Genomic DNA, 27818 nt, shown 5'->3' with positions numbered 1-27818 from the left:
ATAGCCAATTGTACTCTGTAATTAAACCTTGTTATCTAGTTATTAGCTGCTATCTATGAGTCAGCATAGCTTTTGATAGCAGACACCTCTCACTTGTAACAAAATTAAGGGGATAGATTGCTCAAAAATTCTTCCATAAGAGTACAGTAGTAACTGTAAGTTACTATATAGGTTATATATAAGTTATATGATATAATGGGAGGAAGGTAGAGAGAGCAGAAGGAGGGGAGGAAGTGGAGAACTGGATTTGGCACGTAAAATGAGAAAAGATACAATACAATGTAATACAAATATTTCAGAGATCTAGGAGAAACAATTTTGAACATTTAGGCTGTAAAAATTAAATGCAGTGATAGATACATTTGCTCTCATTTAAATATCATATGACATTAGTAGATATGTATCAAAACATGTTAGCCCCATTATTATGGATAACATTTCTACTTATTAATTTTTTTCAAGTGAAAAAATTCTGGATGGGTTTACAGCATAAATTTATAACCACATCCTTTGGGAGGCTAAGGCAGGAAAACCTCTTGTTCAAAACCAACCTAACCTACAGAATGAGATTCTAAATTTTTTTAAAAAGGAAAACCTGTGCCTTTGGGGTATTTCTCCACTGTTGTCAGAGCCTCTCCTCAACTTAGCAGTATGTTCACATTGATTTGGTGAGCCACAGTGGTGTTCTAGGTTTCTAGGAATTGATGTCAGCAAACCTCGTATCTTCAGCCATCTGAAGAATGGTTACTTCCCAGTGCACCTGGGATAGAGTCTAGAAGATTCATAGCAAGTGCTGCTGATGTTATTGCAGAGCTCTTTCCCAATGGGCCTGACATGTTCATTCTTGGTCTGACCAAGGTCTGAGAATTTGGTCAAAGACCATCACTATAAAGTAATAGGCCTTATTTACTAATAGGTTTTTAATTTTTTTATATGGATCTGTGCCTGTGCATCTTGGTCTTAAAGACACCATTTAGAACCAACACTCCCTGTAGGTCAGACTGTGGTCATAAGCATGCTGACTTTCCTCCACTTGTCATATCCACCTGGTCTTTTGCATTGCAATTACCTAATCTCTGTTTTATGGTCCTCCCATCTCCTCTGAAGCTACCCATTTCTCTCCTGTGACACATCCTATGACATACTGATGTCAGTTACTCAGATTGACTCAACATCCTTTACAAGAACCTCTCTTTTTCCTGAACTCTGGAAAGTGAGTTACTGAGTCACTTGCTCTCCACTGCAGCCCCATGTGACCATATGGTAGTATAGTTAGAAGTCCCCAGAGCAGCCTTACTTTATAGCATAAAGTTACAATGTTTGGAGCTCATCTTGAAACCAAGGATGTGAAAAAATTGAGACCAATGATGGCAAATCAAGAAAACAAAGCATCTTGGTTTCCTGATCACTAAGCTGACACAGCACAGCAGCTCTTCTGTTCAACAGTAACCCCTTGTTTGTGTTGTAAACCACATTTGGGGTGATTTCTGTCGCAGTCCAGCCACAATGGATTCCTACAGGGTAGAGGCGTGTGGATTAGAAATGTTAAGTAAGAGGAAAAGAGATAAGAAAAAAGCACACAGACATAGGATAGTACCAGAAGGGCGACTCAGTGAATAGTGAATACTGAATTTGCCTGTGTTTATTTTCCATATACTTTTATACCCAATACAACAAGGGGAAGAAGGCAAAAGACTGCCTCAACATAACACAAAGGACAACCAGAAACAGGTACTTGCTTCAATACATAGAGACATCAAGCCATTATTTCCTGACATTTGATGTTTTGGGCAGGATATAGTGAACACACCCTAGACCAAGTATCCTGTAAGCAGCCACTCCCATGTCAAACCTCCTATTTTAAAATGGAGCAGGAATAGGCTTGAATTCTCTGACCTTTGGTCAGAGTAGAGAGGATCTACCTCTATGGGCCATCTTATAATGTCCAAAACACAAGTAACCACATCCTACGTCAGGGTTTGTAGCCACACCTGTTGTCAACAACTTTGACAACAAAAATAAGCTCAAATTTTCTGACCTACAGTCAAGGTGGAACAAGCTCACATCTGTGGGTCCCCACATTTGTGTCTCTTGGGGGCTCCTACTTAGCCATAACTTCTACCTACAGTGACACATAATTCTCATAGTTGCTAATCCCCCACCTTTGTCAAATCCCATATAAGGCAGCAGCCTCCTCTTCCTTGGCAGCCACAGCTTACCCTTCCTGGCAGTTAGTAATAAACCAGGTTTATAGTTTCTGCAGGACTTCCTTGGTCAGAGTTAGCAGTGTCTAACCTGACATCCAACCTTGGAGAACCATCTGATGGGAAGACCTCCAGCAGGAACATAGGTTCACAATTTGCTGGTTTAACTTTTTTTCTCTTCTTTTTGTATCTCATCCAGTTGTTTTTGTGCTACACTGCAACTCCACAGGGTCAGGTTCTTCTCTTCTTTGCTCACTGTACAGTAACCTAGAATACTACCTGAAAGTGGGAATAAGCAAATGAATAAGTAATAGAAGTGTTGATGAATCATTATTTCTCAACTGAAATTGAGATAATCTTGAAGGAAGGAGAAAAAAACAAAACTTGGAAGCCAAAATTTGATGTGCCCCAAGGCTAAGCACATCATCAAAACTCAAGTCATCCCAGCTTCCCAGAAATGATCTCCAAAGAGAGAAATGTGGAGCCAAAAGTTTATACTGGTGTTGGCTTGAAAGAGTAAAAGTGTTAAACCTACTGACAAGAGGCAAGCATAACAGCTATGCCTTATAAAAAGGTTAAAATTTATAATTTATAAGTCAATCAAGAAAAGGTCCAAAGGTCTCCCCCTATCCAGGTTCCTGACACCAAGGACAGGATCATGGAAAAATATGGGACCTGCTGTGGTACATCCCTCCAGAAAATGGTGAAAATTGGAATCAGCTCTCTTGCTCCTTTTGTGGTAAGACCAAGATGAAAAGACAAGTTGTTAGCATTTGGCACTGTGGTTCTTACATGAAAACAGTGGCTGGTGGAACCTGGACGTACAACACCATGCCTGCTGTCAGTCAAGCTGCCAACAGAAGACTGAAGGAACCAAAAGACCAGGAGAAATGCTACCATTTGAGGTTGCCTATCTTGCAATAAATGGGTAAATTCAAGAGAAAAAAATCCATTTTTTTTCTCTTTTACAAACCAACTTGGTGACCTGCTGTGGGACAATAGTTTGTACCCTGTCAATTCTATTTTAATAAAATGCTGATTGGCCAGTAGCCAGGCAGGAAGTATAGGCAGGACAACTAGGTAGGAAGTAGAGGCGGGTCAATGAGAACAGAAGAATTCTAGGAAGAAGGGAGTCCTAGTTCACAGTTATGACCCAGGCACAGAAGAAGCAAGATGTGACTCCCTCGCCAAATAAGGTACTGAGCCACGTGGATAACATAGGCAAGAATAATGGACTAATATAAGTTATAAGAGTTAATAAGAAGCCTGAGCTACAAGGTCAATCAGTTTATAACTAACATAGACCTCTGTAATTTCTTTGGGACTCAATGACTGTGGGAACTGGGCAGGACAGAAACCTCAGACAACAATGACCAGATGGTTTCAGCTCAGAATTCTACAAGATTTTCAGAACTAATAACAATACTCCTCAAATTATTCCTCACAATAGAAACAGAAGGAACATTGCCAAACTCATTTTATGAGGCTACAATTACCCTGATACCCAAACTACACAAAGACATTACTAAGAAAGAGAATTATAGCCCAATCTCACTCATAATATTCATGATATTGAAAATATCAATAAAATACAGGGAAATCGAATCCAAGAACACATAAAAATTATCATCCACCATGATCAAGTTGGCTTCATCCCAGAGATGTAGGGATGGTTCAACATACAAAAATCTGTCAATGTAATCCACCATATAAACAAACTGAAAAACAAAAACCACATGGTCATCTCACTAGATACTGAAAAACCCTTTGACAAAATACAACATCCCTTCATGATAAAAGTCTTGAAGAGACCAGGGATACAAGGAACATACCTAAACATAACAAAGGAAATATACAGCAAGCCAACAGCCAATATCAAACTAAATGGAGAGAAGATCCCAGCGATCCCACTGAAATCAGGAATAATACAAGGTTGTCCACTCTCTTCGTATCTATTCAATATAGTTCTTGAGGCCTTAGCTAGAGCAATAAGAGGTCAAGAGGATACAAATCAGAAAAGAAGAAATCAAACTCTATTTGCTGATGATATGATAGCTTACATAGGCAACCTCAAAAATTCTAGCAAGGAACTTCTGCAACTCATAAACACTTTCAGTAATGTAGCAGGATACAAGATTAACTCAAAAAATTAGTAGTCCTCCTGTACACAGATGAAAAATGGGCTGAGAAAGAAATCAGAGAAACAACACCCTTCGCAATAGCCACAAATAACATAAAATATCTTGGAGTAACTCTAACAAAACAAGTGGAAGACCTGTATGACAAGAACTTTAAATCTTTGAAGAAAGTAATTGAAGAAGATACCAGAAATTGGAAAGATCTCCCATGCTCTCGGGTAGGTAGAATTAACATAGTAAAATGACAATCTTACCAAAAGCAATCTACAGATTTCAATGCAATGCCCATCAAAATCCCAGAAAAATTCTTCACAGACCTCTAAGACAATACTCAAATTCATATGGAATGCAAAAAACCCAGGATAGCCAAACAATCCTGTACAATAAAGGAACTTCTATAGGTAGGCATCACAATCCCTGACTTCAAACTCCACTACAGAGCTACAGTACTGAAAACAGCCTGGTAGTGGCGTAAACTACCAATGGAACCCAATCTAAGACCCAGATATTAATCCACACACCTATGAACACCTGATTTTTGAGAAAGAAGCAAAAAAATATCAAATGGAAAAGAGAAAGCCCCAAAATAATCACACAGAAACTGTATTCATTAAAACACTGCTTGGCCTATTAGCTCTACCTTCTTATTGGCTAACTCTTACATCTTAATTTAACCCATTTCTACTAATCTATGTATTGTCACATGGTTGTGGCTTACCGGCAAGGTTCTGTGTCTGTCTCTGTTGGCTCCATGGTGTCTCTCTCTCACTCTGCTTTCTTTCTCTCAAAATTCAGTTCCATCTTCCCTGCCTACCTAAGTTCTGCCCTATCAACAGGCCAAGGCAGTTTCTTTACTCATTAATGAAAGCAACACATAGACAGAAGGACCTCCTATACCACACCCTTCTTTTTATGTGGGTGCTGGAGACTGAATTTTACCAACTGACTTTTCTTCCCAGTCCTCAGTCCTTCTTACATGTGCGAGTTGATGTTTCCTCTGTTCCAAGGAGACTGGCAGGCCATAAAAGTATAGTCAAGGTTAACTGTATCCTAGCCACAGCTATTAAAGATTAGCAGAGTTTAATTCAAAATCACTTTAAATTGTAAAAGGAATGGAAACTGGCCAACTATAATACTTTTAAGAGATAGCAGAAGCATAGATTCTAAAATAAATGAACATTTATTTCTTTTTTTAAGGATTTTTCATGTGTTTACCTGCATGTATGTCTGTGTACTGTGTGTGCCTGGTGCCCAAAGGCCAGGAGAGGATGTCAGACACCCAGGAGATGGAGTTACAGAAGATTGTGAGCCACCATGTGACTCTTGTCCTTCACGCTTAACTGTGGAACCATCTCTGTAGCCTGGCACATCCGTGTTTAGGAAAAAAGAAACTAGAACTTTAAGGCATTGGACAGTATCATTATGCCACTAATATCTTAGGAACTATGACTTGGATTATTTTTCATCTCGTGTAAAATTAGTCTATGGCTTAGTCTATGGGCCTAACAAGTCAATAACAAAAAACAAAGGAATATGGCATTATAACAAATACCATTAACTATACATTGACATGGAAATACTATCCAGAATTTCAGGTACTATGTTGAAATGAAGATATACTAGAGAATTTGCTCTAACCCATTTCATTAGTGTTAAAATGTATGCATCTAAACCACTGATTTTCAAAAATATTTAACCACAATTTGATGTCATATGTATTTAAATACTTAAAGCATAGAAAGCATAGCATCATTAGTGGATTATTTAGTGAACCAAGTATTATATGATTCTAGAACTTGTTTTATAGACTTGCTAACAAGAGAGTTTTTCTCTTTAGTAAAGACTCCTTAAACTACTGGGGGAAGCAGGAGAGTCAGTAATGCAAAGACATATACAATTACATAGCAAGTTTAGGGTCAGCCTGGGCTACATAAGACCTTGTCTCAAAACAGCCAACCAACCAAACAAGCAAACAAACAAAAACTATTAAGACCATTTGAAAAAACAAAACACCCAGGATGCCCAGGAAAATTACAATAAACCCTCTCTTTTTTCTGGTTCACAATAAAACTTAATTCTGAAAGTGTGCAATGTATCCATGTAGGCATAGCAACACAAATCATCAAATAAACAATTTTCTATCCATTGTACACATGATTTTACTTGCTTATTGCCAAAATGGAATTGTGACTGTCTTAGTCACTCTCCTTTGAAGAGACACCATGACCAAGGAACCTCTTAGAAAAGAAAGCAAAACTTTTTTTTTTTTTTTTTGAAGCAGACTCTCCCAGGAGGAGTAGAAGATTGGAAATAATCAAACTGAGGGCTGAAATCAACAAAATAGAAACACAGAAAACAATCCAAAAAATCAACGAAACAAAAAGTTGGTTCTTGGAGAAAATCAACAAGATTGACAAACCCCTAGCCAAACTAATCAAACGGCAGAGAGAGAAGACTCAAATTAATAAGATCAGAAATGAAAAGGGGGATATAACCACAGACACAGTGGAAATTCAGAGAATCATTAGATCTTACTACGAGAGTTTATATGCCACAAAGATGGAAAATGTACAAGAAATGGATTGGTTTTTAGATAAATACCATTTGCCAAAGTTAAATCAAGAGCAAGTGAACAATCTAAATAGACCTGTTAGTCGCGAAGAATTAGAAGCTGTTATCAAAAACCTCCCCACCAAAAAAAGCCCAGGTCCAGATGGTTTCAATGCAGAATTCTACCAGAACTTCCAGGAAGAGCTAATACCTATACTCCTTAATGTATTTCACAATATAGAAACAGAAGAATCATTGCCAAACTCTTTTTATGAAGCTACAGTTACCCTGATACCAAAACCACACAAAGACACAACCATGAAAGAGAATTACAGACCAATCTCACTCATGAACATTGACGCCAAAATATTCAATAAAATACTGGCTAACCGAATCCAAGAATACATTAGAAAAATTATCCATTATGATCAAGTGGGCTTCATCCCAGAGATGCAGGGCTGGTTCAACATACGCAAATCTATCAATGTAATCCATCATATAAATAAATTGAAAGAAAAAAACCATATGATCATTTCATTGGATGCTGAAAAAGCATTTGACAAAAAGAAAGCAAAACTTAATTGGGGGTTTGCATACAGTTTCAGAGCTTAGTCCATCATGGCATGGAGGACACTAGAGTAGCTGAGATCTACATCCCAATCCTTAATCAGAGAAAGACACTGGGCCTGGGCCTCTGAGACCTTAAAATCCATCCTCAGTATCACACTTCCTCTAACAAGTTCACACCTACTTCAACCAAGCTACACCTCCTAATTCTTCTCAGATGTCACTCCCAGGTGACTAATGAATTTGAGTTTATAGAGGCCATTTTTATTCAAACCACCAATGACTTAAACCCTTTCTCTTAAAACTTATTATTGTGCACACATAATGTATGTGTATAAGTGGAGGGCCTGTATGCCACAGGGCCTATATGGAGGTCAATGGTCAGTTCTGTGTAACTGGTTCTTTTCACCTTTTCTTTCTGGTGCTAGAACTCATGTTGCAGGTTTACAACTCCAAGTACCTTTAACAGCAGATCCACCTTACTGTCCCCTTTTCTTTAATGAGATGGTGTCTTGCTTTGTAGCCAAGATGAGCCTTAAACTCTTGAACCTTGGCCTCCCAAGTAGGATTATAGGTACATGCATCACACTCAGCTTGATTCATGCGTATGTATATGTATGTGCATGAATGTGTATGTCTGCATGTGTGTAAAGGTCAATGCACAACTTCAAATGTCATTCCTAGGACCTGTTCATCTGTTTTTAGGTCAGGCTTTCTTGCTAGGCTGAAAGCCCCTGTCTCCACCTTCCCAGCACTGAGAATACATATGCCACCATGCCTAGCTTTGGTACATGGGTTATGAGGATCAAATTTGGGTCCTTGTTTACAATGAAAGAACTTTACCAACTGAGCTACCATCTCTCCCCTGATTTATACTGCTTGAAGGAGAACTTATATAAATTCTGGAAAAATTCATAACCAAGAACTAGGATAGACTGAGATAGTTTTCTCAAATATTCACATGCAAGATTCATCTTTTTAAATAAGTTAAAATCATCTACTACTAACTAGAAACATAACAATGTGAAATTTTGCTTCATTTGATTATTCACAGAATACGAAGTTAAGCCTGTTGTCATGGTCTAGCATCAACTAAGATGTCTACTGTTACTTTAACAGGACCTAATTTAAATTCTACACTAAACAACTCCCATTACTGAGGACTTAAATTGGGTATCATGGAAACCCGAGATGAATAAACACACACACAAGCGCACGTGCGCGTGCGTACACACACACACCCTCTGCACACAGAGAAACACTCCTTTAGGGTAGAAATGGGACCACAGAAACCCAAAGTAAAATGTAATCACAAAAAAGGTTAGACCGGGGGGCTGGAGAGATGGCTCAGTGGTTAAGAGCATTGCCTGCTCTTCCAAAGGTCCTGAGTTCAATTCCCAGCAACCACATGGTGGCTCACAACCATCTGTAATGAGGTCTGGTGCCCTCTTCTGACCTGCAGACATATACACAGACAGAATATAGTATACATAATAAATAAATAAATAAATAATAATAAAAAAAGGTTAGACCGATTTCTAGAGGCCAGGGGCTCTGGAGAGGTTGCATGAAGACAGAATTTAAGGGCTTTGGGGTGGAGATATAGCTCAATAGCAGAGCCTAGACTGTATGGAACCCCAGATTTGATCTGTTGAACCACAAAAACTTAACAAGAACCTTGGGAAAGTCTTCAGTAGAGGAGAACTAAGCAGTATGAACAAGGGCACATCACCAGGAAAACAAGAACGGTAGGCGTCAGATAGTGTGACGGTAACTGGGAAGAAGGAAGCAGGTGGGGGACACTGGCAAGATCTACCAGGGCAAGATTCAGACATCAATACTAAACAGTGACAATCACTCGAGTTGGTTGTTAGGAAAATGAAAGTTCAATATACTATAAAAGATACTTCTACTAATTTATAAAGAAATGGTCAGAATAAAAAATGGTCTTGGATTTTGCTTATTTTCTTAGACTCTGTTGTAGTGCTGGCTAGGTCTGGAACTTGTATGTAGACCAGGCGAGCCTTGAATTGATAGAAATCTTCTTGCCTCTGCCACTTGAGTGCTGAGATTAAAGACATATGCCTGCACAGTTTTGTGTTTTGAGACAGAATCTTTGTGTAGCCTGGCTGTCCTGAAACTCATTCTGTAGACCAGGTTGGCCTTGAGTTCAAAGATCTGCCTGTCTCTGTCTCCAAAGTGCTAGGATTAAAGGGTGTGCTACCACTGTCCAGCCTAATTTGGATTTTTAAATGCCTTAATTTAAATAAATGTTAATTTCTATCAATAAGTCAATCTTTAATTTTTCTAAATTGTGTTACTTATGGATGATGAATCTTTTCTACTTTGAACTTCAAGTACAAGATTGATGTTTCTATTTAATACCATCTTGGGAGAGGCATCCTATTTCCTATTTAAGTAGTTCAACTGAAATTAATAAAGAAATTCAAAATAAACCCATTGTAAAAATATATTTTAATTCCAAACTGGAATATTAGCATTTAGAAAGTCATTTCCAACAATATTCACCAAAAACATTTTTTGTGGTTTTTTTTTTTTTTCTGAAATTTTTCAAGACAGAGTTTCTTTGTAGCTTTGGAGTCTGTCCTGGAACTTGCTCTGTCAACCAGGCTGGCCTCGAACTCACAGAGATCTGCCTGCCTCTGCTTCCTGAGAGTTGAGATTAAAGGCATGCGCCACCACTGCCTGGCTATTTACAATGATCTTTACTGTAGGAATACGCTTTTAAAGTAGATAGATGCTTCTTCCCAACTTTGGGACTAAAAAAAAGGGTAAAGCGTTCTGATGAAAACCATTAATATCAAATCAAATTCTCAAATTCCTGTGGTTAAAAACATCTGTCTGGATAGATCAGGACAGAGGCAGCAAGTGGGTGCCTGCCCACTCCTTCCCCATTATGTGACTAAACTGCACTTGAAACATATACAACAGACTTTCCCAGGGGAGGCACACCATAAATCCTCAGCAAATGGTTTAAATCTGAATCTTCACTATCAAAACTAATGACCTATTATTAGTCACTTCCAAGTGACTGGTGACTATTATTAGACTAATTAGACTATTAGACTATAATTAGACTAGTAATAGTCACCAGTCACTATCCTAACAGTCAGAAAATTATTACAGGGGCTGCCTATGTGGAAAGGGGGATGCCTATGCTGTGGATCAAAGGCATGACTGAAGAACTACCTCACAGGAGCACAGATGTTAACAGTAAAAGGAAGTTTGACTGAGAGACAGGGCTAGTAAAATCACCTACCAATTGCTTTCTGTATGACTAAAGCAGCTTAGGTCTGCTTCCAGAGAAGGAAAAATGATTGTGTAGCTTTGGGAAACATACTGGTCACATTTTTATTTAGTCCTTGATCAAAATCTAAAATATAAGCCAGGTGCAGTGGTGCACACCTTTAATCCCAGTACTCGGGAGGCAGAGGCAGGCAGATCTTTGTGAGTTCAAGGCCACCCTGGTCTACAGAGTGAGTTCTAGGACAGCCAGGGCTACACAGAGAAACTCTGTCTTGAGAGAGAAAAAACAAAAACAAAACTCAATGTTTTGCATCTAAACAAAAATACAATTTCCTTATGAGTTTATAGAAATAAATTGTGAAGAAAAATAAACACCACATGTTTCTAATGGTTTCCCTAGGATCTGACACTTTAGTCTGGGAAAATATGCATGGAATTTAATATTAAACTTCAAATTTATTCTTTTTCCACCCTATTATTTTCTAAGCAACAGGCATTAAACAAGCTAGTAACTGGGGGTAGTAGGATTAAAAACTTCCTCAAGCCAAGTTTCTATGTAGGAGCTTCATGAAAGTATCTGGCATTAACCAGCACAGATGCAACACATCTGTAATCCCAGCACTCAAGGACCATGAGGCAGGGAGATCTCAAGGTTAGGCCAGCCTTGACTATGCCTGTCTCAAAAATGTAAAGAAGATTAGTTTAAAGAGAAAAATGTGTGGCATATCTCATAAGAAAAATGGAAATCTGGTTTTATCTTGGGGTGTGTATGTATGTTCTGAGGATTAAATCCAAAGCCTCATACATGCTAACTAACTATGCCCCAGGTTTGATTTTGTAGTTATAAGTGGTTGGCAACTGTTTCCTTAATAGCTATTGCAGGAGTAGGTCCAACGTGAGTCCATATGTAGCCCTTCTCTGGTCTGGTGGGAACTGTAGGGAATGGTGATGACCTTGACTTGAAATACTCAGAAGGTGCATGACAGACAAATTCCAGATACTCCATCTTCCTTGGAAGATCTTCCTCTGGCCCTAAGAGGCAGCCAATGAAAAAGTTAAACACAGTTTTGAACACATTTCATTTTTATGAAATGTTAGCATTCTTAGACACTAAGAGGAAGCACTCAGGATGATATACCTGACATTAACCCTTGGAACCTATTTTTGAAGGTTTTGAAGACACACTCCACTATTTACTCTACTTCAAATGATTAAGAAATACAGCGTCCTAAAATATTGAATATTCACGGTTTATGAAGTCAATGCTGTCCTAGGTACCTTACATCTATCCACACTAACTCCTCAAACATCCTGATGGTCACTATTTTTTCCTATTTTACATGTAAGTACAATAAGGAAAGACAGACTAAGGAGCAGTGAAGTGGAGGGGTTAGAAAGGCCAGTAGTCTAGCTCTAAAGCTTGGGCTAGACTTTCCCACCATGTGACACCATGTAGTGCACAGAAGACTCTCAGACTTTGGGGACCATGAAAAGCAAGTGAGAGAGGAGCCCAGAATGATTCAGAACATATTGGCTTCTGCTGGTTCCATACTTATGAACACAGATATGTCTGTCACATAACCAGTCTGACATACGAGTAAAAATAACAGTGGGATGTTAGCTATCCTTGGAGTTCTCACTAAAAGAAATGTCTCTCCTTTGGGATGCAAAACAAATGCATGCCCATTACAGAAAGAATGAACAGCACAGAATAATTAAAGAAAGCTGAACACTCAGAATCATGTTAGCCATTCACTTATCGAGTATTATTTATATTTTATCTTTTGAATGCCTTGAAATGATCAACTGAGTATAGTGTGCTACTTCAACCATCAACGATTGTTTTTAAATAAAAGGATGCTGTGTAGAGAGGACATATTCTGAGAATTTAGTTTTTAGAAATAACTAGGAAAGTTTTTTTAGAAATCATTTTTGAGTAATTTTATAGGTAACCTATATAACGTAGGTTCTTGTGTAATTCCTTTCATAAAATGTAGGCCTGGGTCACATAAACAAATCTTACACATATATTCTAGTCTAGCCCACACTAACACATGGCAGTCAGATACCAACTGTATGCCTAAAATGCTCTCTACTCTTTGTACTTACTAATATTTACATTCTTTATTCTGATTAAACTGTGTTCTCAAGCCTCTAAATTCACATGCTGATGGTCTGTCTGTATATGTTATGTGATGAAGATGGGATCATCAGACAAGGTCAAATAAAGCCAAAAGAGTGGGCCCCTTCAACTCTAGACAAGGAACTACAGGCAACTAAGAGTACTGAGAGTGAGAGAATTGGTCATGGTGTTGCCTCACAGCAGCAGAACAGTAACTAAGACCCCTATCAGTCCTGAGATCACAGAACTAAAGTAACAGGGAACAGACTGAGCAAGTTGTATTTATGTATTTAGGAATATACATTAATATATATAGCAATTAAATAATTAACAATAAAAACGTAGAACCATGAATTTGAGAAAGATTGGGGTGAGGTACATGGGAGATCTAGAGAAAGGAAAGGAAAAATAATATAATTGTACTTTAATTAAAATTGTGAAGGATTATGGGAGCCAGAGAGGTCAAGGACATCACAAGAAAACCCACAGAATCGGGCTGGAGAGATGGCTCAGAGGTTAAGAGCACTGCCTGCTCTTCCAAAGGTCCTGAGTTCAACTCCCAGCAACAACATGGTGGCTCACAACCATCTGTAATGAGGTCTGGTGCCCTCTTCTGGCCTTCAGGCATACATGCAGACAGAATACTGTATACATAATAAATACATAAATAAATATTAAAAAAAAGAAAACCCACAGATTCATCTATCCTGGGCTCATAGGGGCTCACAGAGACTAAACTGTTAACTGGAATTTGCATGGGATAGACCTAGGCCTTCTGCACATATGTTACAGTTGTGTAGCTTGGTCTTCTTGTGGGACTCCTAATAGTGGGAGCAAGGGTGGTCTCTGACTCTATTATCTGCTTTTGTGACCTTTTTTCCTACTGTGTTGCCTCATCCAGCCTTAATAGGACAGGAGGTGCTTAGTCTCATTGCAACTTGTTATGACACGGCTGACTGATATCAATAGGAGGCCCGCCCTTTTCTGAAGAGAAAAGAGAAGTAGATGGGGGCTGGGGTTGGCGGGAGGGATTGAGAGGAGAGAAGGGAGGGAGGGGAAAACTGTGACCGGGCTGGGGAAAATTGTGACCGGGCTGGAAAAAATTAAATAATAATAATAAATAATAATAAAGTGGATCCCTATCTCATAAGACTGATACCCTTCGATGAGGGAGCCTACATGGGACTGACCCTCGGCCCTCTACATATAAGTGACAGTTATGTAGGTTAGTCTTCTTGTGGGACTCCTAACAGTGGGAGCAGGGGCTGTCTCTGACTCTTTTGCTGGCTTTTGGGACCCTGTTCCTCATACTGGACTGCCTTGCCCAGCCTTCATACATGTGGAGGAGCTTAGTCCTATGACAACTTGATATGCCAGGCTTTATGATATCCACAGGAGGCCTGAGCTTTTTGAACAGAAATGGAGTAGGAGTGGATGGGGGTGTGTGTGTGCAGGGCTGGAGTCGAGGGAGAGAGATAGGGAGTAGGAGGGAGGGGAAACTGTAATCAGGATTTAAATTAAATGAAGCAATTAATAAATTTTAAAAAACAAAAGCAAAATAAGAGAAAGAGAGAGGGTGACAGGCAAACAACTAAGCTCATACATGTGGACGTGTACCTCTATGAGAACAGATATTCTCAATATAGTAGAACCCTATTTTACAATGAAAACAAACAAATGTGGCAAGATTTTTTATAAAACCATGATTGCATTTAAAAGTAAAATATTCTTTTTTGGGGAAGGGGGCTGGAGTCCTTATGAAAGGTAATGGAGAGCCCTCTTTCAATGTATACACACAGAAAAAAGACCATGGAAACACAGTAAAGGGTAGCCACCTCTAAGACAGGAAGCAAGGCCTTAGCACATAGCCATCTTAACAGCACCTTCCTGGGACTTCCACCCTTCAGAAAAGCTTGTAGCATTCTGCTATGACAGCTCACAGACTAACACATTCTTTTATAAAACACTGAAGAATTAACTAAATTTAAGAAGCTGTGCCATTTAGTCAACCTTACCTATTATATAGGATGCAGGATCAAACTGGTCTCTGGGGCTAGCGAGTGTAGGAATGAGCCACGTCAGCGCTGCGCTCTTCTCACAGTACTGGTCCTGAACAAAACCCCTGATCTGAGCATAGTATGCCTTTCCATCCTGCTCATCAACCACAGAAACAACATCACCAATCTGGTAATATACTCCCTGGAGCGAAGAGAAGATAATCTTGTATTTAAAATAGTAACAGATCACAACCATTAACAAAACTTCATTAATCAGCAAGCAAAATTTCAAAGTAGAAAAAAAAAATAAGGTCTGAGCACATTATGTTGACACTTGTTTCACTTCTCAATTAAAATAATTATTAAAAATAATAATATACACACATATATGACAATTTGCAACAGAGGAGGTATTTCTTTATATAAATTCTTTTATTTTTGTAATATGAAAATACTACCTCTACTTTTAAAAGAAAGACTTCACTTTTAAGAATGATTTTGAATTCACAACAAAATCATGAAAGGTAGAGCTAGGAAATTTCCCCTAGTCTCCTTACCTGGCACATATACAGCATCCTCCATTATCCATGTCTCCATTATTAGAGTGAAACACTTATGGCAACTGATGCACCTACACACATGTCATGATACAAACATCATAAATTAACCCTACTGTTGGTGCTATACTATCTGTGGGCATGGATTCACTAGGATCGCATCATTGAGTACTTTCACTGACCTAAAAATCCTCTATACTATCCCTACTTTTTTTTTTTAATAAGCCATTAAGCCATAGAAAAGTTAAATAACTTATTGCTGAAGTCCACACAAGGCAGAAACTGCAAACTATGCGCCTACAGTAACTAGCTTAGTGATTTTCCTGTGCTACTTTTAAATCAGCATTTGTTTGGTGAGACACATTGCCCTCCCCAGTTGTCTATTCAAAGAAAATAAATATGGTAAACTCAATCCAAAAGAAATGAGAACCTTTTATTAAATTATAATTAGCATTCAGGATGTGTTTACCCTCAATTACAACACATTTCCCAAACTCCTTGACAATTGTCTCCTCCATACACTTCCTGTTTTACATCTTCCCAACAATATGATTATAACATATTCATTTCCTGTTCTACTTTATATCTAACTAATCTGTACAATTCTCCCTAGGCCTCCACTATCCATCCCAGGTCCTCTGCCCTAGATCTTGAACTTGAAAAGTTTCACCTTTGAATTTTATGATATGTAGAGCTTTCCTTAAGTGTGAGTAGTCCTCAGCAGGTCATATGTTCCCAACTGTAGGAACAATGTGTGTTTTCCTTGAAACAATGCTTTGGTAGCAGTCAAAGCTGCTAAGACACATGAAATTTAACCATAAAAAGATTCTAAATGAATACTTCCAGTGACTCAATTGCAACACGGGCATCTCATAGAGCCGGGAATTATCCTCGTGGATGCTTGTTCATATGTCTGAGGTGACCCATACCTGGGACCCAGTGAATGTGTACTGTGAATGTAGGCTACAATCTACTACTTATTGGTTCAATGCTATTATCAGCTGATCTTTCCCTGCCCTACTACTCCAAGGTTTTAGCTACTAATCAGATAGAGTTTATATTTGTTATCTGCTATATTCATACATGTAATTTCTCCCAAATTATAAAATTATACTTGTTTATCACAGGTACTCTGATACATGCTGAATATGAATCACAAATATGTAACAGTGTGAAAATAAAGCTATGATGCCAAGATAAGGTGTTAGTGAAAAGTTTCAATGACAAGCACTACCTCGCCCATGAGGTTTGTGCAGCGGTCTCCCCTTATGCGGGGCATACATTCTAATAACCTAAGAGATACCTGAAATCTTGGATACTGCTACTCTGGGCACTACAAAATTTCCTCCTATATATCCATACTTATGATATAGTTTAATCTATAATTTGAGTAACAGATTAACAGCAATAACTAGTAGTGAGGGGAGACTACCATACAGTCCAACAAACATCAGAAAGACACTCTATCTAGGCACTCTCTATTTGCTGACAGAGAGAAACGAGGTGAACATGTCAAGGAACACTGGACTGGGAACAGCCACACTGAGCTCATGCAGCCCTAACACTGCAGCACTCCAGAAAGGTCACTTAACCATTCTGCTTCCTGCATACCCACATTCTTACCTGCCAATACTAGCGACTCACATTCGTTTCTCTCTCATATTTTTATTATTTTTAAATTGTGTGTGTGTGTGTGTGTGTGTGTGTGTGTGTGTGTGCGCGCGCGCGCGCGTGTGCATGTGAATGCAGGTGCCACAGAGGACAAAGGCATCTTAATCTCTGGAGCTGAAATATAGTTACTTGTGATTGGCTAAATGAAGGTGCTGGGAACTGAAAACTCAGGTCCTTCGAGAGAGTAGTACATGCTCTTAACCACTGCCCTACCTCTCCAGTTCCTCTTTCTCATATGTTAGAACAGATGGGCACACCAATGTGACTCACTACATTCATGTAAAACTAGAGAAAGCTTAGAAAGGAATTCTAGACACAAAAAAAAAACAAAGTTTAGTCACATTTTGGGGGGGGTACTGGCGATGTGCCACAGCTCCTTTAAGAGAGGATTTCCTGATTCAGTGGTAGTAAAAAAAAAATGGTTTCAAAATGGCGGCATCCTGGTTTGCAAAGACAAATGGCTCTGACTTTTTCGGGAGGTCCAGCCAAGAAACATTTAAATGGGGTTTGTAAGCAGCGTGTTACAAACTGATTAATGGCTCAACATAGGCCTGCTGCAGACTTGGAACTGGGGTGGTGTTTGAGACTCACAGAGGCAGTGAACATGCACTCGCCATGTTCGACTGGGTGGAGCCAAAAGGTAAAGCAGCCTTGGTCCTAGTCAGGCCACAGCTTGGCTTTTTAAGAGGCGCTTAGCATTTTAAGAAATGCTCTTGGACAGAAAAGGATTTCAGATACACAATATAACAGACTCAGACATAAAAGACCTCTAAATGAGACACCGTGTGTTTAAAAAATGTACATAAGCTTAGGAGAGAGAAGAAAAAGAGTAAGAGACAGTAAGTATAATATAAAAGAGTGCAGAGAGTCATAGATTAAAGGAGTAAAGATAATAAAATAAATATTAAACTTGTAGAAAAAGTAATAGAATAAAGAAAATAAGCCATGTAAAAATGAAAAATATACAGAAAGTCTGGATTATGTATATGTATGTATATCTGGATTATGTATATGTATACCCCATTGTGCTTTCTTTGAATTTTCTGACTGTGAATGAGCTAAGTACAGAGAGAAATTTCATTGTATAGGCTGGTAAGTTAAACCAACCTATATATTTTAAGGGTATCTTGACTCCAAAATTTACATCTAAGGATTTGTTGCTTTGGAAATGACTTTCTGCTTTTGTTTCCACAGAGGATTAGAACCTGTGGATAAATTCCAGACTAATGTGGTTTGATGGAGCAAGACCCGCCCCTGCTGAAAGGTCACCATGAACACCCCCAAAATACTTCACCCAACAAAAAGCAGGAAGCAGTTTGGAGAGAACTACGATCAAATTCCCTAAATGATTGTTTATGCTTGTTTACATTTGAAGGGGGCTATGAATAATTTGCACTGGTATGAATCTTGGTTTATTGATACAAATTTAAGGTCAATTCTGATATATGTATATTTTTGGTTTTGATTAAGGTATTGTGTTTGTGCAGCTCAATTAAAAATGTAATGTATAATTTAAAAATATAGGTTAATAGAGAGTCATCTATAATAGGTTTCTCTCATATATATATATATGTGTGTGTGAGAGAGAGAGAGAGAGAGAGAGAGAGAGATTTCAGTTAGACAGGTATTCTTCAAATCTTTCAGAGACCATAAGAATATAGCATTTAAAATATTTTAGTAACTTAGGACTTTTCATGACCGTGAGATACATCTGCTCCTGGCAGTACCAATTACTTCAAGAGGAAGATGGACATCAAAGAGGCTCCTCATGGAGTTGGTTAGCCATTTGGGCAAGAAACTGCTCTTGCCTGAACTACTTGATGTTATGCTGTATGAACTGGATATGCAGGACCCACAGAAAAATGACTGCTGAACTTGCTTAAAGGTGAGGCTGTCCTTCAGGGTTTCTGCTTCATGAAAGAGTATGCCAGGCATTCTGCAGGACACAGAAGAAAGTGACTGACAAATGACCAATATAAGTGGAACTGTCTTTGAAATTTCTTGCTTCCTTGAAAAGTCTGCTGGATACTATGGACCTGTAGACTAAAGATGGATGCTCCAAAGGTACAGAAGAACTTTGGGTGACTGTCCAGGCAGTGAGATGTCTCTATTATTTCTAGAGTTTTGGAAGTTGCTTACAATACAATTCCTGCTTACTTAGGTAATATTATATTCTTCTGGGGTCTTTGATGGAATTGAAGAATAGATAGAGTTTTCCTCGGTTATGATAAAAGATAAAGTAGATATAAATATCATACCTGTAATTCTTGCTTAATAACTATTTTGCTATATGTAATTTTACTACGTTAAAGTTAAAACCTTCCTTTTTATTTAATCAGAAAAGGGGAAATGGTGTGGGAGTCTGGTGTGGGAGGTCCTTGTGTCTATGTGTTGCTTTTATTGGTTAATGAATAAAGAACTGGCTTGGCCTATAGCATGGGAGGAGGAAGACAGAGTTAGAGGGACACCATGGAGCCGCTGCCAGAGTCAGACGTGCTAAAACTTTGCTGGTAAGCCACTGCCACATGGTAATACACAGATTAATAGAAATGGGTTAAATTAATATAAGAGTTAGCCAATAAAAGGATAGAACTAATGGGCCAAGCAGTGATTTAATTAATACAGTTTCTGTGTGATTATTTCGGGTCTAAGCTAGCCGGACGGCTGGGAACAACAAGTGGCCCTCTGCCAACAGAAGTCCTTTTGTCTATGTGGTGTTTTTATTGGTTAAATGAATAAAGAAACTGCCTTGGCCTATAGAGCTAGGTGGGGAAAACAAAGTTGAACGCTGGGAAAAAGAAGGCGGAATCAGAGAGAAGCCATGTAGCCCCGCCAGAGATAGATGCTGGATGGAACTTTGCCGGTAAGCCACAACCATGTGCCGATACACAGATTAATAGAAAGGGGTTAGATTAATATGTAACAGCTAGCCAATAAGAAGCTAGAGCAAATAGGCCAATCAACAATTTAGCTAATATAGTTTCTATGTGATTATTTCAGGAGTCTGGGCGGCCGGGAAACAAACAAGTGGCCTCCTAGAACAGGGATCCAGCTTAGCTTAGAAGCTCATACTGATTTCTTGAACTTGCTACCATGATATCAGCTCTTTAAGTGAGAGTTTCCACAATGCTGGCTACCTGCAACATTACTTGAATATTTTGCTGTATTTTGGTCTTACTATTTAATAAACACAGTAATAGATAATGATAAGAAAAGACTGATCCTTGCAGTAACAAGTCTCACATGCTTTTTCCATTAACTCACACATAGAAATCACTAGTACACTAAATTTTTACCTTCTAGACTTAACCTATACACCATATGAACCACTGGAGAAGTTCTATGCAAGTTGTGATGATGAGTATTTGTACCATTCACTGACTTTACTAAATGTTTAACATTCTTAATCTCAGAAAATAATTACTACTTACAATATTTATTTTTTTCAGATAACCACCTGCCAAGGCAATGGAGCCAAGATCTGATTCCTGGGCTTAGGTTCTAGTACCAGTCTGCCTTGCCCCATGACTTACCAGCTACACTATCTTGGATAAGCTAATTAATCTCTCTATGAGTCAATGCCCTTATCCATGAAATGAGGAAAAAAGAACTCACCCCAGAAGAGAATGAATGAAACAAACACTTAAAATGTTCTTCTCACTGTCTGACCCATAAGATGCATGCTTGTGTGTGCAAGCATTTGAGCATGCACACACACACACTCAACACACATTCAATTTATCTTATGATTTAACAATTAACAATGTATTAAATTCTAGAAATATAGGAAAAATTCTGGCTTATGATATAGTGGCATATTAATTGTGTTTTAATAAATAAAGCTTGCCTGAAGTGCAAAGCAGCCACATTAGTCAGCCATACAGGTCAAGCAATAGTCACACACACCTTTAATCCCAGCAGCCACACTAGCTAGCCATAGAGGCCTTAAAGAATCCCAGCACTAGAGAGGAATATAAGACAGGAGGAGATAGGTCTCACTCTCAGTCTCAGTCTGAGGCTTCGTGGAGGCAGGGTCACTCATTTTCGGTCTGAGGTAGAGGCAGTAGCTGGCTGCTTTGCTTTTCTGATCTTTGGGCTGAACTCCAATATCTGTCTCTGGGTTTTAGTATTTGTGCTATACTATGACGGGCTTTTTTTTTTTTTTTTTTTTTACTAAAACACCTGTGAACTAACAAAACTAAATACACTTAAAGGTCAAACCATTTGAGTACCATGAGGTATTTGGTTAAGTTGGGTTAGGTACAAAAACAAGTACTAACTCACTACTGAGTCCAGCATGACAGTTCAGAACCTCAAATACCAAAGAAAGTAAATGACAGCTGCCTATTCTGGGCCTGACAGCCTTAAAGGCCTTTTCTATGTTCTAACTCCTTTTGTGTCTTCCACTTTAAAAGTAACGAGATGTCACATCCATCACTGGTGTCATGGATATCACTTTGGCCCAAAGCAAGACCTTACTTTATAAACTAAAAATATCCTTGTTCAGATTTTTGTCTTTTGTGTATGAGTGTTCTAACTGCACGGAAGTTTGTATACCATATGTGTGCCTGGTGCCCTGGGAGGCTAGAAGAAGGCTTCAGAACCCCTGTAACTGGAAGTACTGATGGTTGTGAGCTGCCATGTGGGTGCTTGGGGATTGAATCTGGGTCCTCTGGAAGAGCAGCCAGTGTTCTTAACTGTTGAGTCATCTTTCTAGCCCAACCTTTAAAAACTTTTCTTCTCTTTATTGAAAACAGATCCATCCAATACATCCCAACCACAGTTTCTCCTCCCTCCACTGCTCTCAGTTCCCCTGCATCTCACCTGTCCACTCCCCCTCCATTTATCTCCAAGAGACCAAAACCAAACACCAAGCTAACAACCATACATGTATACACAGAGGAACTGGTGTCTCTACCTTTATTTTCTCTTGCTTCTGTTCTAAGGTATTTCAGAATCACTAACCTGCTCTACCCATCAGACAACATGGTCAACATTGTCTATTCATTCATAACCTACCTTTGCCCTTCTCACCTGTCGATGCCTTCACTTTGGATAGAATGACTCACTCTTACACAACTCCACACTATTCACTAGCATTTTAAGAACAATTCTTAGTAACTTCATATCATATTCTCACAGGCAACATCCCTTCCTACCTGAGTTCCAGATGAGGTGTTCTACAACAGCCACCTGGAGGGAACTAAAAGGGTAACCACATCTTCTGCACACACAAAGTAACAAAGATGTTCCCACTAAGCCAATATTTTAGTAGCATATTGTACACCAGGCCCAACTGTTCTCTCAGTAATGCCACAGCAGCTTACCTTGTAGAAGATTGATTCTGCAGTAATTATGGTAGAGACAGATTCAGGAGCTTTGATAGGCTAGAAGAAAACAAAAGTAAAAATATTTGTGTATCTATACAGCATGCATGGGCAGTTCCCCAACCATATGAGAATTGGGTTATTTGAGAAAAATAAAACATTGTCATTTGGTGACAGAAACAGCAGAAGAAATTTCTGACAGGTGTGATGGTACACATGCAGTCCCAGTACTTGGAAACCTGCTGCAGGAGGATAGCAAGTTCTAAACCACTCTGGGTTATACAGCAAGAGTGTGTACACACACATACTTGCACACAAGAAGAAAAAGATTTCCTGAATGTTGATGAGAAGCAGCTGAATACTTCCATCTATATTTGTTACTAATGATTTAAAAGGTGCCAAAGAGGTAAAATTTCTGATTATGCTGCTAAAAGCTAACAAAGAACTCTTTCAGAGTTATAATAGACATTAACATTACAATTACAGAAATATACTGGCACAACAGGGTGGAAATCATAAATATGTATAGATGAATATAAAATGAAAAATTTTAATTTTGTTACAAGCCTTAACTCTTTGGCATTTTTAGCAATTTGCCACATTGCACTATCACTAAAATACCTTTTTAAAATTGCAATGCCAATTTCATCACAACACAAAAAATGACCTCTCCCATGATTCTGTGTCATTCTTGAAGAATGAAGATGCAGAGAAATTAATGATGAAATAACTAAAGAACAAAGGCTGAATACTTACAAAGAAAATATACCTGGTATATGTTAACATGTTTTGACTACTCAAAAAAAAAAATCTTAGTTTAAGAAAACTAAACTATATAAATCTTAGACTATAAAAACCATTATTTTGATTAAGAAAATAGCCACTGGCTGAGAGCTGGTGTATCACCAATTGCCCTGCAAGCCTGACAGCCTGAGATGGATACCAGAACCCAGCAGAAGGAAGAAGGGAACCAGCTCCTGAAATCTGTCCTCTGATCTCCACATATGCACCATGGCATACACACCTGCACGCATATGCAGGCCTGGAGAGAAGGCTCAGCGCTTAAGCACTTGTTGCCCTTGCAGAGGACCTAGGTTCAGTCCCTAGCACCCCAATGGTAGCTCACACTACAACTGTCTATAATTCTAGGGCCAAGGGATCTGACGCTAGTATATACATGCAAGCAAAACATTCATACACAGAGAATAAAAATAAATATCTAAACAAGAGTCTACAGTGCAGACCCCTATGTTTTATAAAATATGTCTACTTTAGTAATGTGTTTACTGCTAGGTGAAGCATATTTGTTCTGAAAGTAATACCAAACTGAGACTAAACCAAATCTACAATTATCTCCTATGTACAGAAATAAACTAGCACAACAAACATTCCTAGCATGTGACTTTCAACAATTTGCATACATCAGTGTAAGAAAAAAAACTGGGGCCTGAAGAGATGGCTCTGCGGTTCTGAATCCCCAGCAACCATATGGTGGCAAACAACCATCTATAAAGAGATCTGCTGTCCTTTTCTGGCATGCAAACATACATGCAGACAGAACACTATATATAATAAATAAATAAAATCTTTTAAACAAAGAAAAATATTTGGATTCATATCCACCAAGTTCATCATGAGCAGATAAGTTTTCTGGGGCTATCATAACAAATATGGTACTGATGAATTCTGTTATTTGCTTAGCTCTTTAAAAGACAGAAAAAAGTTTTCTTAGTTAAGTATGCAGCAAGAGTCATAACCTAATTTAATAAATTAAAAAAGAACTTTAATCTCTATTTTTGCATGGAGAATGAGACAAATAGAGATAAATTATACAGTATTTCTTAGACTTATATTTTATATTTTCCAGATGAAAAAGTAAAAGCTGGAAAAAACAGAGAAAGTGCTTTTCTAACGTTAAAAATAGCAGGCTTCTTAAACAGAGTTCATCTTTTGGAGAACCTCACCTTTGCTGCCCCAGAATATTGCAGAAGGGCCCATGTTCAATGAGGATTAGAGAAAGCAGCGGCAAAGCATACCATAAATAATGTCCTACAGTAAACATACCATCCACAATCATCTTACGTTTTTTAATTTAAAAATATGCCTTCTTCCTTTTCCTTTACTGGAAACTTTCTTTTCAGCAGCTGGGGCAGATTTGTATTTGGTATTTCTGAGCCGAGCAGATCTTCTGTGAATTTCTTGCTTACTCTGTTACATAATTTTGAGAAAAATAATTAAAACTGTTAAAAAAAAAGCCAATAAAATAATTTCACAAAGATCGAAGGATGCACTTTGTTAAAATACTTTGAAAATCTGAGGGCAAAGATGAGTAAAACCTCTGCAGGGCCTCCCAAGAGGTGGCGCTGCTTACCAGAGAGAAAAGAACAGGAGTGGGTGGAGGCCAAAGCGGGAACGGGAACTTCGTTAGTTTAAGGCTATCACACAGCAAAAATACCGAATTTACAGCCCCTCCACCCCAAAAGTTTGCCACGTATCTCACAACAGAATTCTAATGTTTTCATTTTAAACGACCTAACAATTGATTAATAATATAATGACAACGATTTAACAAGCAAACGGGCCTTGGCCCACAACTCGGTGGCCTATGGCATAGCGCGCTGCTGACACTGGGTTCGGTGCAATTTCCGCAGCTTGTCACGCACCGTCCAGTCTACAGGGCAGTGCGGGCAGAGGGGACAAGAGCTCACCTGCTTACCGCCCCCGCCCCCGTTGCTCTGCGGAGGGCCGGCCGAAGTGCTGGCAAGGGTGGCCGTGCCGAAGCCGCCGGCGACCCCGGTCCCGCCCGCCACCCCTGCGCCGCCGCCCCCGCCGCCCCGGCCCGTGCAGTGGTGACAGAGGATGTCGCCCTGCGGACTCTTCTTCCACATGGAGGACGACGTGGTCTTGCACACGCTGCAGGTGGGCTTTAGGCCCAGCGGCATGGTGGCCGGCTCGGGCGGCCCCCGCGGGCGGAGCGACACGGGAATGGCGGTCGTCTGCACCGACCGCCCAAGGGTCGGGCCGCCACCCCGGCGACTGGAAGAGCCGGAGAGGCAAGGTCGACGGTTCTGAGCCGCCCGCACCGGTGTCCAGCGGCCGCCACTGCCCCCAGGAAGCGGGAAGCGGGCTGAGGCAGCCCGGGACCCAGCCCTGGCGCTGGGCCGCCCGCGGGGGACGCAGGCCCGAGACTCGGCCTGACCTCCCGGGAAAGCCAGCTCTGGTCAGAGGGTGGACCCCGTGGTGGACGGGGCAGCGGGAAGAGCAAAGCCCGACCTCCGCCCACCGGCGCTTCCGGCGGCGGGCGGAGCTTCCGGCGACGGGCTGGGCTCCCGAGCTGGGCGGGACCAGGTAAGTCTGCGCAGCCGACCGGAGCCTTCAGGCTGAAAGCGGCATTACCAGAATTACCATTACCTGTCACTCACTCTTCTAAGTGGGGAAAATATAAGATTTCCTGTTAAAGGTGAATTTCAAATGAACAACAACTAATTTTTTTTTAGTGAGAGTAGCACACGAAATAATTGTTATCCGAGACTCACATTTACCTGAGTATTCTGTTTGATAAATTAAGCCATCTTGATCAGGACCCTTTTACACGCTTAATTTTGTTTTTTTTTTTTCTTACTTCGGAGGCTGAGGAGGTAACTGGATAGGTAAATTTCTTCTGGAGCAAGTGTATGGCCCTGAGTTTGGTCCCCAGCACCCACATAAACAGCTAGGTGGCTAAGAATAGAGCCAGTATTAGCGCCTACTCCATCTATGACACAATATTATCACTTGACATACTCCTTATCTTCTGAGTACAGTGCTCTAGAACCCCCAAAAGAACTGAGGGTTTATAAGACATTCCCATTCTAAGAACATTGAGACTGGAAAGAGCTGAACTACCAATTGGGATACATGAGATTAACTTGCCAATGACTTGTTTTACTTGGGTCAATGTAGTACTGCTGTGCACTGAATACTGTATGGGAGGGGTCTATTAGTTAGTACATCAGTAGATTTAGAAATTAGCAATGTACAAAAGTATCCCTATCAATTTTTCTCATAAATTACAATACTATAATTAAAAATTATTTGTGTGACACAGTCAGGTTCAGAGGTGGAACAATTGTATCATTTATGTCTTAGCATAGGCTTTACTTATTTGCATAATGAAAAAGCAACACACCACACTCTCCTAACATTTAAAATGATATATACTAGCATAAATGTTTTCAAAGAAGATTACTGGAGATTACACTAAATGCTGCTTAGATAGGGAGAAATTGCTATAATAATTTATATTATATCTTTTTTTTCCTGTGGACTTTGGTTTGAGGAACTGGACACATATAAATTTTGATTTGAATCGTTGCAAAACTAACAATTCTCTGGGAGAGTCATTAGCAAAACCAGACTGAAAAAGAGACTTTGATTAGTTTGAGATAAAAAACCTGAACATTAGCTATGATTGTTGAAGTCTAAAGCTCCCTGGAAAACAAGTCCAAGGAATGAGGGAAACCACTGGGACTGGATACAGGGAAATAAAAACTTGATTGAGTTGACTGCATTTTTGGTGATGTTCTGTTGTTGTTGTTTTGTGTGTGGTATATGTAAGCATGTTCATCTGTGTATTCACATGCGTATGAACACATACATGTGTGTACATGTATGAGCATGTGTGTGGAGGCTAGAGGTTTACATTGATGGGGGAGTCTTCCTCAATCACTTTCCACCTTCTTTTTTTTTTTTTCCTGGAAACCTTTCACTGAACTTGAGACTTACAATTAGCCTAGACAGGCTTAACCAGCAAGCCACAGGAACCCTTCTGTCCAAGTTGCTCCAGATCTAATCGTTGTGTTTGGCCTTTAACATGGATACTGGAAATTCAGATCCAAGCCCTCAAGCTCTCATGGCAAGCAATCTCCCTGGCCCATTTTTGGGGGTGGGGGATGGGACACGATCTCACTATCCCAAGCTGTTCTGGCATACACTGTATAGTCCAGACTGATCTCAAGCCTGCAGTGATTCCTAAGACTATAGATACCTACATGATTTGGAGACACTGGGTTTATACTGAGTGTCAAGAGATCAATCCAGTGTGAAATTTTAGAGAGTCCTTGGAGTAAATGAAGTGGTTCTCATAGTAGATAAGAGAATGATGTTCTGCCGAGGAGACAGAGGTTCTGTGATCTGCCAGGATCTCAGCAGGAGGTTGGAGTTTTAATTCTATAATTTATTTCCCACTACTCACACCTGACTACATAGACAGTAATTTGTTTTTTTCCTTTCTATTATTCTTCTCTCACACAACACATCCTGACCCCAGCCTCCCCTCCCCCTCTCCCAGATCCACTAATCCTCCATTTCCCTTCAGAAAAGAACAGGCCTCCCAAAGCTGTCAACTCAAAAAAGCATAACATGATGCAATAAGACTAG

General features: G+C 39.5%; 2 protein-coding genes across 4 annotated transcripts in view; one reads left to right on the top strand and one right to left on the bottom strand.

The window, feature by feature from the left end:
* Pex1 (peroxisomal biogenesis factor 1) overlaps window positions 1-19859 on the top strand; it is a 63171-nt gene extending 43312 nt beyond the window's left edge. Inside the window, exon 24 of the mRNA XM_085683838.2 lies at window positions 18268-19859. Within this exon, the coding sequence (XP_085539964.2) occupies window positions 18268-18310 (43 nt within the window). The 3' untranslated portion in view covers window positions 18311-19859. The remainder of the gene's footprint in view (window positions 1-18267) is intronic.
* Window positions 1618-25696, bottom strand: Gatad1 (GATA zinc finger domain containing 1). Of its 3 annotated transcripts, none has more exons than XM_085683843.2 (5): window positions 25109-25696; window positions 24483-24608; window positions 22401-22460; window positions 14864-15047; window positions 1618-2483 (listed from the first exon to the last, which is right to left on the bottom strand). In XM_085683843.2, exons 1-5 carry the CDS (start codon window positions 25340-25342, stop codon window positions 2368-2370), a joined length of 720 nt encoding a protein of 239 aa, XP_085539969.1. In that variant the 5' UTR covers window positions 25343-25696; the 3' UTR covers window positions 1618-2367. The 3 variants fall into 3 exon arrangements, with proteins under 3 accessions (XP_085539969.1, XP_085539968.1, XP_085539970.1); XM_085683842.2 differs by lacking the exon at window positions 1618-2483 and adding an exon at window positions 9916-11758 and having other exon boundaries at window positions 25109-25687; XM_085683844.2 differs by lacking the exon at window positions 1618-2483 and adding an exon at window positions 13114-13492.
* Between the last annotated feature and the right edge of the window lie 2122 nt (window positions 25697-27818).

The sequence above is a fragment of the Myodes glareolus genome, chromosome 25 (assembly GCF_982192425.1).
Source record: "Myodes glareolus chromosome 25, mMyoGla1.1, whole genome shotgun sequence".
Classification (NCBI taxonomy): Eukaryota; Metazoa; Chordata; class Mammalia; order Rodentia; family Cricetidae; genus Myodes; species Myodes glareolus.
This window is presented reverse-complemented; position numbering and strand designations above follow the sequence as displayed.